The 13,638-nt window shown below is 38.7% G+C and overlaps 1 protein-coding gene and 1 long non-coding RNA gene across 33 annotated transcripts in view; one reads left to right on the top strand and one right to left on the bottom strand.

Annotated features, from left to right (window-relative positions):
- The window catches only part of map2 (microtubule associated protein 2), a 331,665-nt gene that overhangs the window by 294,843 nt on the left and 23,184 nt on the right, over positions 1–13,638 (top strand). For 23 of the 32 annotated variants that reach the window (XM_062961372.1, XM_062961363.1, XM_062961338.1 and 20 more), the window contains 2 exons: positions 1,846–1,907; positions 10,446–10,634. In XM_062961372.1, the coding sequence (XP_062817442.1) occupies positions 1,846–1,907; positions 10,446–10,634 (251 nt within the window). The remainder of the gene's footprint in view (positions 1–1,845; positions 1,908–10,445; positions 10,635–13,638) is intronic. The other 9 variants (XM_062961386.1, XM_062961379.1, XM_062961409.1 and 6 more) reach the window with 1 other exon arrangement.
- On the bottom strand, positions 6,571–13,341 carry LOC134293552 (uncharacterized). Its single transcript, XR_010000509.1, has 3 exons — positions 12,954–13,341; positions 11,211–11,852; positions 6,571–6,654 (listed from the first exon to the last, which is right to left on the bottom strand). It is a non-coding gene; the product is annotated as an uncharacterized LOC134293552 (long non-coding RNA).

Below are 13,638 nucleotides of genomic sequence, written 5' to 3'. Positions count from 1 at the left end.
ACAAATCCCACTGTTAAAGTCATGTTCCTTTGGATTCCATTTGTAACACTCAGTGATCAGTATAATAGTTGTACATTGAACCTGCTAAAGGGCACAGGCCCCAACATTTCTTCCTGCTCAGTCTGTAACTTTCCCTTATTGATGAAGACATTCTAGGAGGATGTGCTACTCATGTTCACTTGAGTACCAATAGAAGCCTCCATGTACTTAAACAGAAGGCCATCCAGGCCTCCAAAGTCAACATAGGAAAGTTAGAGTTAATGCAGACTTGCATATAGAGGCGTGAAGCTTTTAGCCCTGGTGTGAACACCACTTTTTCCATCTTCATACTGAATGCTTACATTTGGCTATTCTCTTCCAAAATGTGTCAAGGGCAAACCAAATTCAAAGAATCATAGATATATGATGCTGTAACACCAAGAGGGCACAGCATAAAGGGCCATTTGTGATAAGACATAGACCACAGTAGCTCTAGGTGCAGCTTTCTCTCTGTGGGGGCATCTACATGGACAATTGACCCCAAGGAGGGGGGATGAATCAACTCCGTGGCGGCTATATGACACATGGAGATAATTCAGATTAATACAGCCTTGAAACTGGGTTACCAAAAGAATCTGGAACAAACCACAACATTGGGCCGATGTAAGCAGACAGAACCAGTTGTAGCTGTTTACATAGCCCTCTCATGTTCACATGCTTGGACTGCTGGGGGACATAGGATGGCACTTACTGTCCACCTCCTGTTCTCGTCATAAAAGTGATCACTGGGCACAAAATGGCAGGTGGCTGTTACTTCTCACTTGGGGTGATGTTGTCCGGGACACCAGGGTAATAGGAGAAGGGAGATAGGAATGGAAGGGACCATGACACCATTCACCTTCCCCTCTCCCACATCACTCTGGCATCTCAAATGACGTATTTCCAGGCAACTAGCGATAGCTACCAGGCATTTTGTGCTCAGTGGTCACCACCACAATGAAAACAGGAGGGGGTGGTGAAGGAGTCTGTCCATTGGCACTGAACCATAATAATAATAATAATAACAACTTTATTCTTATATCCTGCCACCATTTCCCCGAAGGGACTCGGGGTGGCTTACTGATGGCACAAGGTGCTTAAAACAAGATTCAACACCACTAGACAGGACTCCTTCCCACCTCCACAGTGGCTTGTGCACTGCTGGTAAGAACCATCCTGGGGATTATCTGGAGTTTGACACTCTGGGTTGCCCCACAGATATTACGTCTGTGTAGAACTGCCCTGTGTCAGTGAAAGTGAGTTCTGTTCAGAAACATTGCCATATAACAGCAATTCATTGTATTGATTTGTTTCAATGTTCAATTTTATCCTCCTCTCTAAAAGCATATTTAGAAGATGTGGGTCAAATCCACTTACTAGTTACAACTAGAGCAGGCCAACTGAATGAGAAGTCAACATGCATGTGAATCCCATTGATATAATAGGTCTGTTCTAACTGAGACTGGCAGTTAGACTGAAACTGCAAATAGGAGTTTGTCTCTAGTCAATTTATCACTCCTCTTTACCACTAGTCTTGCTAAAAGGGACAAGGTTATACTATGGCACTATGGGAGTTGATTGCTTGGATAAGAGTCCTAAATGAAACCACTTGACAAGGCCCCTTGGACAGCTGTGAAACATTCTTGCCCAGAACAACACTAAGGAGCATTATGTTTTTATATCTTAATTGCATTATTAATTATAATCAGTTATTGTCAATAAAAAGTTTTTTTATTAAAAATAGACTGCATGGCAATTTAAATGGGATATGTTACAGATAACCCTGATATTACTTTATGAGCATCTTGTTTTCTTTGTATCCAATAGCCGCTGCTGGTGAAACAAATCAAACTCCTGGGATGTTTAAGCAAGCAAAGGAAAAACTTTCAGTGAGTAAAATGGTTTATTTGATTATTCATGTCTACTTGCTCACTTTTTCTATATGCTTCCTGTGCTTTTATCACCCTTTCTGCAAATGAAGTTGAAGAATTCGTTTGCCAGTTTTAAACATATCATTTTCATTCCTCTTCAAAATGAGTCGTAGGGTGGAAAAACAGTCTAACAGTTGCACAGTAGAAAAGTAACCAATAAATTCTTAAGATTTTATTAAAGGCATCTATTTGATTGTCAGTTCCCTTAATCTGGTACATACTTAAACCTGAAAAAACCCCAAATTTAATAGCACTGTTTTTGAATAGGTTTTTCTATCTATGAACATGGTGAGGATAGTGACCTGAATATTATCAATTAGCCAAAACTGGAGTAAACCCACAGAATTAGATTTGAGTGGTGAGTCAAAGTATAGCTGAATTGCACTGATTAAATGGGTCTGTTTTAGTTGGAACTAACAATAAGGTTTTCCCAAAACAGAAGTAAAGTGTTCAAATATGATTTAATCCCAGTCTCCGCACTCTAGAAACTAGTTTCTCTAACAACTTTAAATCAGCAGCCACTGTTACATTTGTTTAGGGATACAGTTTTTTTTTGTTTTGGTTATTTTGTTTTGTTTGGTTTGGTGTTTTTTTTGCTAGTGCCATCCTTGAAGGAAGCAACAAGTACTTGTATCAAACTTCTCCTGGATGTGAAGTTTTCTGAGGCTGTTTTCAATTATGTGCAAAATTCTCACTTTTTGTAAAGAACATTTCATACACATAATTTCTCAACATAATTATATTTGCAGAAAATGTGGTTTTCTGCACCAAAATAGTTTTTATGCAAATTCTGCACAAAATAAGCCGTGAATTGCAAATATGCTTGTTGGTCTAAGGCCCCTTCCACATAGTTGAATAAAATCCCATACTATCTGCTTTAAACTGGAATATATGACAGTGGGGACTCAGATAACACAGTTCAAAGCCGTTATTGTGGATTATCTGCCTTGATATTCTGGGTTATATATAGCTGTATGGAAAGGCCCTAAGAGTAATTTTTAATTAGGATTTCCAAATACTCAAGAAGCACATTTTTCAGTTTCTTTCAGCCACTTTTAATATTCTTTCTTTTTTGTTTTCCTTTTCATCTTTTTTGAGGGAAATATGTTTGCACTTTTAAAAATAGGCTGATATTATGTAAAACTTGATTTGTTTATTTTTTACTCATTAAAATATTTATATCCCCTCCCATATTCAAGGATCTCAGAAGTGCTTGTAGTAAAAAGAAATAGGACAATTTAAAAGCAGTTTGAACAATTTAAAATATTGTAAACATAGCACATGTGCAAATTGAATAAAATCAAGAAGGCTCTGAAGACTTTCTTGAAGACAAATAATGACCAGTATTCGGCACTTAATTAAGTAGTTTAATAGTTTGATATATATGTGTTTGTGCAACTATGTGTTGGAATTCAACCCCACGCTGCCCAAGTCTGCAGTCCTCAATGAGGAGTAGTTGGCTTAGAATAGGTAAAAGTAGATAAAGGTTTTCCCCTGACATTAAGTCTAGTCGTGTCTGTCTGAGGGTTGATGCTCATTTCCATTTCTAAACCAAAGAGCCGCTATTGTCCTTAGACGCCTCCAAGGTCAAGTAGCCAGTATGACTGCATGGAGCACTGTTATCTTCCCGCCTGAGCAGTACCTATTGATCTACTCACATTTGCATGTCTTTGAACTGCTAGGTTGGCAGAAGCTGGGGCTAACAGCAGGAGCTCACCCCATCCCACGGATTTGAACAGCTGACTTTTCATCAGCAAGTTCAGCCGCTCAGCGGTTTAACCCGCTGTGCTATCAGGGGCTCCTAGCTTAGAATAGGCTAAGGGAAACCCCATCTCCTGAATGACAGTTGAAATGTATCTATTTCTTCTCTCCTCCCTGCTTCTGCTCACATTCCTAACACAGAAAATCCTAACACCATGGACATCTGATGGAATTACATTTGTACTTGTTAATTGTTTAGTGCTCACAGCTTTCTAGACTGTTTGAAAGAATGTTGTTAGCATATGCAGGTGAAGTCAATACATTTTGCAAATGAGAGGCTGTTTCTAGTCTTGTACCTTACACCAATTCTCAGCTGCAGCTGGAGTGAGATGTTTCTAGCAGCAAACTAACCTCATCGATGCCAAGCTTGCAGAAGCTTGACCTCAAAGTGATCAGACAGTTCTTTTTCTGATAATGAGGGCTGTCTCACAACACTAGATTGTCATCTGATAGTTGCCATTGTTGATATCAGGAGTTTTAGATTTATTAATGAGAATGGGCTGTTAGCCCCTTAAATGGTTTTCTTCATACCTACTCTTAGATGTTTTCCCTTCATGCATCTCTTAGTAATGCCATGTAAACATTAGCCAACCACTTCCTACTTGGACTCATACATTTGTCAGCCTAATCCTTACTCTTGCAGTTACAGACTAACATGGCTCCTCTTCTAGAATTTATTCCCATTGCTGTATTTCAGGTGTCCAAGGTTCTACTTTGTTCTTTCTTTCTTTCAAATATTCTTCAATGGAATTTTATTTATACTGATTTAGGAAGGCCACCTATATTATAACTTGGAAAAAGAATATTGCTCTAATTTTTTTTTGTTTGAAACTAGAGTTACATAATGCACTGGCATTGTAAAGATGCAGGTTAATTTAAAACTATTTCCTACGATCCGGGGTGATATTTTTTTAAAAGATAAATAAAATATTGGAGGAACAATAGGAGGAAATCTTAGTGCAAATGACCCCAGGGAAAGTGCCACCTTAAGAATAATAGAATCATAGAGTTGGAAGAGACCTCATGGGCCATCCAGTCCAACCCCCTGCCAAGAAGCAGGAAAATCTCATTCAAAGCACCCCCAACAGATGGCCATCCAGCCTCTGTTTAAAAGCCTCCAAAGAAGGAGCCTCCACCACACCCTAGGGCGGAGAGTTCCACTACTGAACAATGATCACAATTAGGAAGTTCTTCCTAATGTTCAGGTGGAATCTCCTGAAGCCATTGGTCCGCATCCTAGTTTCCAGGGCAGCAGAAAACAAGCTTGCTCCCTCCTCCCTATGACTTCCCCTCACATATTTATACATGGCCATCATGTCTCCTCTCAGCCATCTTTTCTGCAGGCTAAAATGACCTGCTCTTTAAGCCGCTTCTCATAGGGCTTGTTCTCCAGATCCTTGATTATTTTAGTCGCCCTTCTTTGGACACATTCCAGCTTGTCAACATCTCCCTTAAATTGTGGTGCCCAGAATTGGACACAGTGTGATTCCAGGTGTGGTCTGATCAAGGCAGAATCGAGGGGAAGTATGACATCCCTGGATCTAGACACTACACTCCTATTTATGCAGACCAAAATCCCATTGGCTCTTTCAGCTGCTACATGACATTGTTGGCTCATGTTTAACTTGTTGTCCACTAGGACTCCAAGATCTTTTTCATACATGCTGCTGTCAAGCCTTAAATCTGCTCCAGTGGAAGGGCCTTGGAAACAGTGCTGCTTTAAAAAATGCCTGTTTTAAAAAGTGTGCTGATATCCTTAACATGGGAGGAGTCACCGCCAGCCCATGTGATGGGTATTAAGCAAATGAGTTAGAACAGTGGTTCCCAATCTTTGGACTTCCAGGTGTTTTGGACTTCAGCTCCCACAGTTCCTAATAGCTAGTAAACTGGCTGGGATTTCTGGGAGTCGAAGTCCAAAACACCTGGAGGCCCAAAAGTTGGGAACCACTGAGTTAGAAGCTGGAGGAGGCAATCCTAGTGTGATGGGAGTGAGTAAATTCTTCATCTTTTTAAAAAACCTAACCCCATGAAACTCCATCCTTTCCCCTGCTTTCCTTTGTTTTCTCCAGCTCAATGTGATGAAGTCCTAAGAGGAAGGCAATTGGGAAACATCCTCTAAATAAGTTATTGCCAGGATCTAGGATAGTTGCCGTAAGTTGGTGTCTGCTTGAACTACCACAAACTCTTCTAAGTGTAACATTCTGCCATCTGTGTAAATAGGGTAACAATCCTGAAGGACCAATTTGTGAAAAGTGGTTATAATGGGCCAAAAAAAGAGGGCAGTGTTTTGTTTTGTAATGTTAAAATAAACAGTAATAATGCTTGTGTTAATTTCAGGCTCACATAATTAGTATAGTAAGTTGAATTACACTGAAAATGTATTTGGAGCAATAAGCACGATTTCTTCAGCACTAAGTAGCTACCAGTATTTAGATTACTGCTGAGATCAGTAACTGCATGTTGTTATCAACAGTAGTCTCAAATAATACATGCATACCAGGAATCTTGTATCAAGCTCAGCCAAAATTAAAATTTGAAGATACAGGCAGACCTCTACAGTTAGACCTCTGTTTCCCTAAGATTTTGTATTGATGGATTCAGACATCCACAGATTGTAAATGTTTTAAAGATAAAATTTCTAAAAGCACAGCTTAATTTTGCCATGCTATAGAAGGGATGCCATTTACTATGCCATTCTACATAATCCAACTTGAGCATCTGTGAATTTTGGTATCCTCAAGGACAGTAGGAAGGTTTCTGAACCAAGCCCTAGTAGGTACCACTGTAGTCTGATGGGTCTATTTCTATCAGAGCTCAGATAGAGTGATTTTAGTAATAGATCTAAACACGATAAAGAAACCTAGGATGAATTTACCTAGAATGGAAGATGTGCTGGTTCAAGAGCCACAAGAGCCATCTTGGCCATGCCATTAATCATTTCACTCTTTAAATGGGCAGACAAGAATAAATAATTCAGTCCTCAATTTAATATGCATGTTTAATGAAACATCGTTGGGGTTAGACCAGAGAAACTAGCAGGGAGCCAATTAACCACATATACACAACATGCAATTAATTTACAATTAATTAACAAAATGTAATGATGATGACCGCTTTGTTTTCTGATGGTTCAGTGTACACACACCTTGTTTCATTCACAACAGTATTAAAAAAAAATGTATAAATTTACCTTCAGGCTATGTGCATGAGATGAATATGAAGCATCAATTAGTGTCATATCCAAGATAGCTCAGTATGTATTTGTATGCCCCAAGCCAGAAAATATGGTATTTTAATGTGGGGAGATATATATATAATCATCTGTATAATCACGTTTTCATTTTCAGAGGATGTTGGATGTTGTACGAACAGGACGTTGTATTATTTTTATTGATATTTAAGATTATTTCCTCCCTTAATATTGAGGAGAAGGAGCAACTGAAAATATATGAAATGGTTAAATAGGATGCAAAACGGATCCTTTCCCCTATTAATATACATGCTTGTTTTGTGCCAACAATTAAAGGGAAAAATTCAAATGAGATCTTAGTTTTTCCCTCTGGAACTGGCTGTGTCTCTGTGGAGATGGATTTGATCTTTTTAAAAAGTGTACATTGGGTCCCAACCAATATTTACGAGACTGTAAACCGGATTTAAGATTTCTTAATTTGGGGGGAGGCCATTTTTCTGTTCAATAATTACTGAACATGACCTCAACAACTACCTCCTAATTCAAGCTTCACTCTAGTTAAAGAGTTTCCAAGGTGCTGCAGTCATAGCTGTGTCTGATAATAGAGGAATATGGCCCATGTTTAAAATGCTTGGAAGTTTGAGTTTTTGAGTCATGTCTCAGTGGTAGATAATAATTTTGTTGATTTGTCTCTTATTCTTTATTTCATTTCATTTCTTAAACTTTGCCATCACCACTACCACCACTATCATCATCATCACTAGCATACAATATTTTCAGTTTTGCATCAGAAAAAAATGTTAAGCCCATAAATTTAATAGTGCCAATCCCAGACCAAGGGTGCTATGGTATTCCACCATCCAGCTAGAAAAGAAAATAACCCAATAATACCTGAGTTTGTGCTTTCCTGTTTATTATTAGAGACCAGGCAGGTCATTGTTGATGTTTTTTACTGGGATAATTGTTTTATTGCTTTGTTACTGTTATTTGTTTGTTTTATCGGGCCAGGCCCCATGTAAGCCGCCCCGAGTCCCTTCGGGGAGATGGGGCGGGGTATAAAAATAAAGTTGTTATTATTATTATTATTATTATTATTATTATTATTATTATTATTATTATTATCATTATTGCTAGCAATTAGAAAAATCCTACAGCATCTTGTTTAGAACTCTGGTATCAGGCATGTAGCCGGGGGGGGGGGGGGGGCTTGAGGGGCTTCACCCCCCCCCCCCTAAATTCTCAGAGTGATTCATGAGAAGACCTTTCATTTATTATTTAAACTGTTATGTATATTCATATAATGATCTAATCACCATGCTCAATATATCCCATATGCATGGGGGTAATTGGGATAACGATACAAAAGGTTTGCTAGGGTAGATCCCCTCTCACTCAGACTCAGCCCCCCCCCCCCCCCCGAATCAAAATCATGGCTACAGGCCTGTCTGGTATAAAAGGGTTTGGAATTCGGTACTATCAGGGAAACTGATATGGTAAGTATTACAGGCAAAAGAACAGAAGGAGAATACAGGCAGTCCCAAAGTTACAAACATCTGATTTACAAATGACTCATAGTTAAGAACACGAGTGAGACAACAGGAAGTGACAGAAATCTATCTCTAGGAAGGGAAATTAACTCCTGTAAATGTTATGGAGAAAAGGTGTCTCCACTGAAGCTTTCTCGCCAATCTTGTTTCTACAACAAGCCACGTTTTTCAAAATCCAATGATCACAGAAAGGGAGGTGAAATCTTCTGAACAGGGGCACAGACAGCAAGACAAACACCACAGGGATGTTAACCCTTCCCTATGCTATTCAAAGCTTATATATAATTGGCTAGAGTTATATTTGAAAAATGTACCTATTCTGACTTGCAGACAAATTCAATACCAAACCTGCACAACCTGTCTTGTTTGTAACTTGGGGGCTACCTGTAATATCATTGAGATAACATGGTTCCTATTTCTTTCTAATGCTAATCAAACTAATGAGAGGAAAATACTTATTCCACTGACCCTTTCCACTTAGAAAGGATGAATATAATAGAACAAATAATTGCAGAAGGATTCATTTTGAATTTCAAAATCATGGAAATATAATAACCCATGTCCTATGTACCTATTGTTTCTGTTGTGTTGGTCTATTTTTATGTTTAAAAGTTTTAAAATGTTTTAATGAAAAATTGAAAAAATAACATTGTGAAGATTTTGACTAGATCTTTTCACAATATTTTCTTTCACATTTCATCAGCTTGGTTTTGGTTTGTTTGTTTGTTTGTTTTTTAAAACCCTATAAAATATAGACCCAAAGCCCCAAACAGTAATTTAGCTAGAATATTTGAAAGTTGGTTCCTTTTGTCACCAACATTTGGGGGAGGGAGGACTTTTTCTTTTTTAAAAAATGACTCATAAGAAGAAAAATAGCCCATTCTGAAGGTGAGCAAAAACCCTCAAGATGCCTTTTTGGTGTGTAATTTTAAAAATTATTACTAGTACAGTTTTTAGCAATGTGAGTCTTTTGCATTGCAGCAGTAGCAGGTTTTATCATCTTAGGCCCCTTCCACACAGCTGAATAAAATCCCACATGATCTGCTTTGAACTGGAATATATGGCAGTGTGGACTCAGATAACCCCGGGCCTTTCCAGACAGGTCCTATATCCCAGGATCTGATCCCAGGTTTTCTGTTTATCCCAGATTATCTGGCAGTGGGGACTCATATAATCCTGGTTAAAGCAGAAAACCTGGGATCAGATCCTGGGATATAGGGCCTGTCATTTCAAAGAAGATATTGTGGGATTTTCTGCTGTGATATTCTGGGTTATATGGCTGTGTGGAAGGGCCCTTGGTCTAAAGTTCTTTGCAACCTGGAAGGTCACTCATCCAGCCTTTTGTATCTCCCATGAGAAAGGGTCTCCAGAAAAAGAGCTGGGATAGTAGGAAGCTGATGCAAGGAAGTACAGTAGAGTCTCACTTATCCAAGCTAAACAGGCCGGCAGAACCTTGGATAAGCGAATATCTTGGATAATAAGGGATTGAGGAAAAGCCTATTAAACATCAAATTAGGTTATGATTTTACAAATTAAGCACCAAAACATCATGTTATACAACAAATTTGACAGAAAAAGTAGTTCAATACGCAGTAATACTATGTAGTAATTACTGTATTTACGAATTTAGCACCAAAATATCACGATGTATTGAAAACATTGACTACAAAAATGGGTTGGATAATCCAGAACGTTGGATAAGCGAGTCTTGGATAAGTGAGACTCTACTGTAGATGGGACTGAGCTAGGCAATTCATTGGTCTATGAAAGGCCATGTTTGAAACTGAAAATAGTCAATAGATTTCCTCAAGCCATGCAATTGCCTTATATCCATGTGTACAATATAATTTGGACACATGATGTGTCTGGTTTGTTTTTGTTTTTGTTTTTTTGTTGAAGTGTTGCTTTGTGGTCTATTTTCCATACTGCATGCATTCTCCATTTGCCTCACTGTTCACCCTCATTTTGTGTTTCTTTTGTTTGTTTCCTCATGCTTAGACTTCTTCTTTGTCAAAAATTCCTGCCTCAAAAGTTAGAGCAAAGTCATTGCTTCCTCCAAGACCCAGCTCAGCTTGCTCACTAATTACTACTAAAAAAGCTGCTTTGCTTGATACAGACAATTGCATTACGCGGCCCTCTTCAGCGGGCCCAAGAGACTGCTTACCATATTCAAAAACAGATGATCAGGTAAGGCAGTGGAGGTAGTATAGAGAGTATCGAGCTCAGAGAAGAGCAAAAGTGAATTCCCATAGCTTTCCAGAGCCATTTCCATGAGGTCTCACTCCACATTGCTTCAGTAATGTCTGTTAAGAATTACTTGAGTGAATTATATTCTGCTCCTGTGCCAGCTAAAACGACTTGCAAGCAACAGCAACTCCCACTTCACTGATATACTGTTACCATAGTGCTGACTTCCATGTTACAAAATATTCCTCTCTTGGACATGACAGTGGGCAGAGCTGTTGTATACAAAGCCTAGATAAAACCAGATGGATGGTGAAGCCTGATGCAGTTTGTCTGGTCTGAAGGTGTAAAGGTATAGAGCCCAGCACTTAACATAGAGGTCGAGCATAGAGCCAAGGCGAGGTATTGTGGGTGCTATCCTTCTACAGGGTTCAGATAAAAACTCTATTTTAAAACTGGCCCTTTTTACACAAAATCTGGCCATTCGTGAGAAGATGGAAGCTGAGAGCTGATACATTATTGCCACTAACAAAATCCAAACTTAAAATTTACTACGGACAAGACACTTGTTTTACTTACCCCTGTCCTTGTTCAAACTTTTCCTTAGGAAATTACTGATTTTAACCTTTTTACTCTGTATTTGTCTAGGAGCAGGTTATTAGGCCGCAGGTCGGGATGTTTTGTATCTTTACATGGTTTTATTGTATGTATGCGTAAGTGTGTACGTATTGTATGTTTTACATGTTTTGATATGGTCAAAAGTGACTAATCAATAAAGAATTCTTGTTGTATTGTGGGTGAGAGGGACGTAGATGGGACAAAAGGATGATGGTCAGTCTGGCAGCCCTCCTTGCCTGATTTTCAAATATAGAGCTGTGCCAATATTATTTTCACGATTCCTTTTCAATAAAAACAATAAGAATTTGTGTGAAAATCATTCTAACAATTACAGACAAAATGCCATGCTTATCGATGGAGTGTGTGGTTACACACACACTCACACTCACAAATATTTAATTGTGCAGATTAATTGAAATTCAACAGGATGTGTAAGCGTGGGCTCTAAAATGGCATCAATTGTTCTGAAGAAAAGAGTAATAAAGGTGTAACAGCAAGTCAGTTTGCTGATTATCTGTCTCTGTAAACGTTTTCTGAAACAATGGTTGCTGAATGTGCCAGTTTGTTCCTACATTCAAGGGATTGATCAGATGCTGATGTGACCTGACAATAAAGAAAAGAAAATTTAATCAATTGAGAATTATTGATGGCCCCACCGTGGCATCTATTTTAAAGCAAGAACACTATTATTCCATTAGATGATATCAAAAATTATGAATTTTTAAAGTGGAAATAACAATATTAGAAGCAGTAAATCTGTTGAACTTTTGAACAGAGGTAGAAAGTTTTGCATATTTTAAAAATGATTGAGCTTTAACACCTGAGCAATTACATTTTTAAGCATCACTAAAAAAATCATTCCTTTCTAAAACAAGCCTTGTACCACCAAAGAAATGAACAATAGAGAAAACAGTACAAAGGGAAAATCTATATGACCCTTTATCCCAGGAACATTCAGCCCTAGGATGGTTTCCGTAGCCACACAAACTCACACACAGACCCTGGGAGCTGTGGAGACGGGAGAGAAGTCCGACCACCCAATGCTGCTGAATGCTTCTCACCCCAGTTTTTTCCCTAATCGCCCTGTCACCACAACCAATATTATTCCAGGCAACTGTTGACCAGCAGGGACCATGTTGGTACATGGAGATTGTTGCAATACAGAGAATGTGACAGGACAGTAAGTGCTATCCTATGTCTCTTGCCTTTCAGAGCCCAGGAAGCATGGGATGGGAATCTAAACAGTTTACATGGATCCAAAGTTTCCCAGAGTTTGGAATATTTCGTGACTTTGGTTGATACAGGTTTAAGGATGCATTAAGGTGGTCCCCTCTCGCCTTACCTCAGCTCAGCTCCATGTGGTGTTTGGCCACTATAGAGCTGATCAAGGTACCCTTCACATTATGCTCTCAGTGTAGACGTGGCCAAGGCCATTTTGGAAGAATTTTGAAATAATAATTAAAATTCTGGAGAGTTTCTACGTTCTTGAATCAAAGGGAAGACTATTCAAAAGGTACTCCCCACTACTGAACATGGTGGTATTCTATATGTGTGAGGCATTATATTTCATCTTTTTGTAAATTGCATTCAAGAGGTAGCACACCCAGCTGCTCCCTTTCTTATAACATGACCCATAATTAGACCTTTCCCCCATCTCCCTCTTCAATTTTCCAAGCTTTGATTAAAGCCAAAGATTTCACTCACAATTTATCCAGTTTGAGCTGGAAGTTGATGCTAGTTTGAGAGCTGAATGTGGTACAAGTTAGGCATAGTTTGACCTTGATATCTTCAATTATGTCACTATCATGTCTGGTTAAAATAATTAGGCATATTTTCAATTGCCTTTAAAACCAGCTTGACCAGAGACAGCAAACAAATGGATGGAACTGTATATCTATTGCCTCACTTTTACGTCTCTTAGCAACTATTGTCAGACTGGGTTACTGTGAGTCTTTTGGGCTGTGTGTCCATGTTCCAGAAGCTTTCTCTCCTGACATTTCGTCCACATCCGTGGCAGGCATCCTCAGAGATTGTGAGGTATTGTCAGACTCCAACCCAACTCCACAAACCTAGTAAGTGAGTTTACAGTGAGGTCTGACGGTTGTTTCCAGGACCCTTCATGAACACCAAAATCCATGGATACTCTAGTCTTCTTATATACGGTTTTGTAGTAACATTTCATCCCTTATATAAAATGGAAAAATCAATATATTTGATTTTTGGAATCTTTAAAAAATATATTTTCAAGTCATGGATCCAGAAGCCATGGATATGGAGAAGCAGTTGTATTCACAGGCAAAGGAGCTTAGTTCCATAGGTGAGACACAAGTATACACATTTTTCAAGCAATTAGTGGATTACAGTGTTTTGCTTCAGTAGCACAAGAATT

The sequence above is a fragment of the Anolis carolinensis genome, chromosome 1 (genome assembly GCF_035594765.1).
Source record: "Anolis carolinensis isolate JA03-04 chromosome 1, rAnoCar3.1.pri, whole genome shotgun sequence".
Taxonomy (NCBI): Eukaryota; Metazoa; Chordata; class Lepidosauria; order Squamata; family Dactyloidae; genus Anolis; species Anolis carolinensis.
This window is presented reverse-complemented; position numbering and strand designations above follow the sequence as displayed.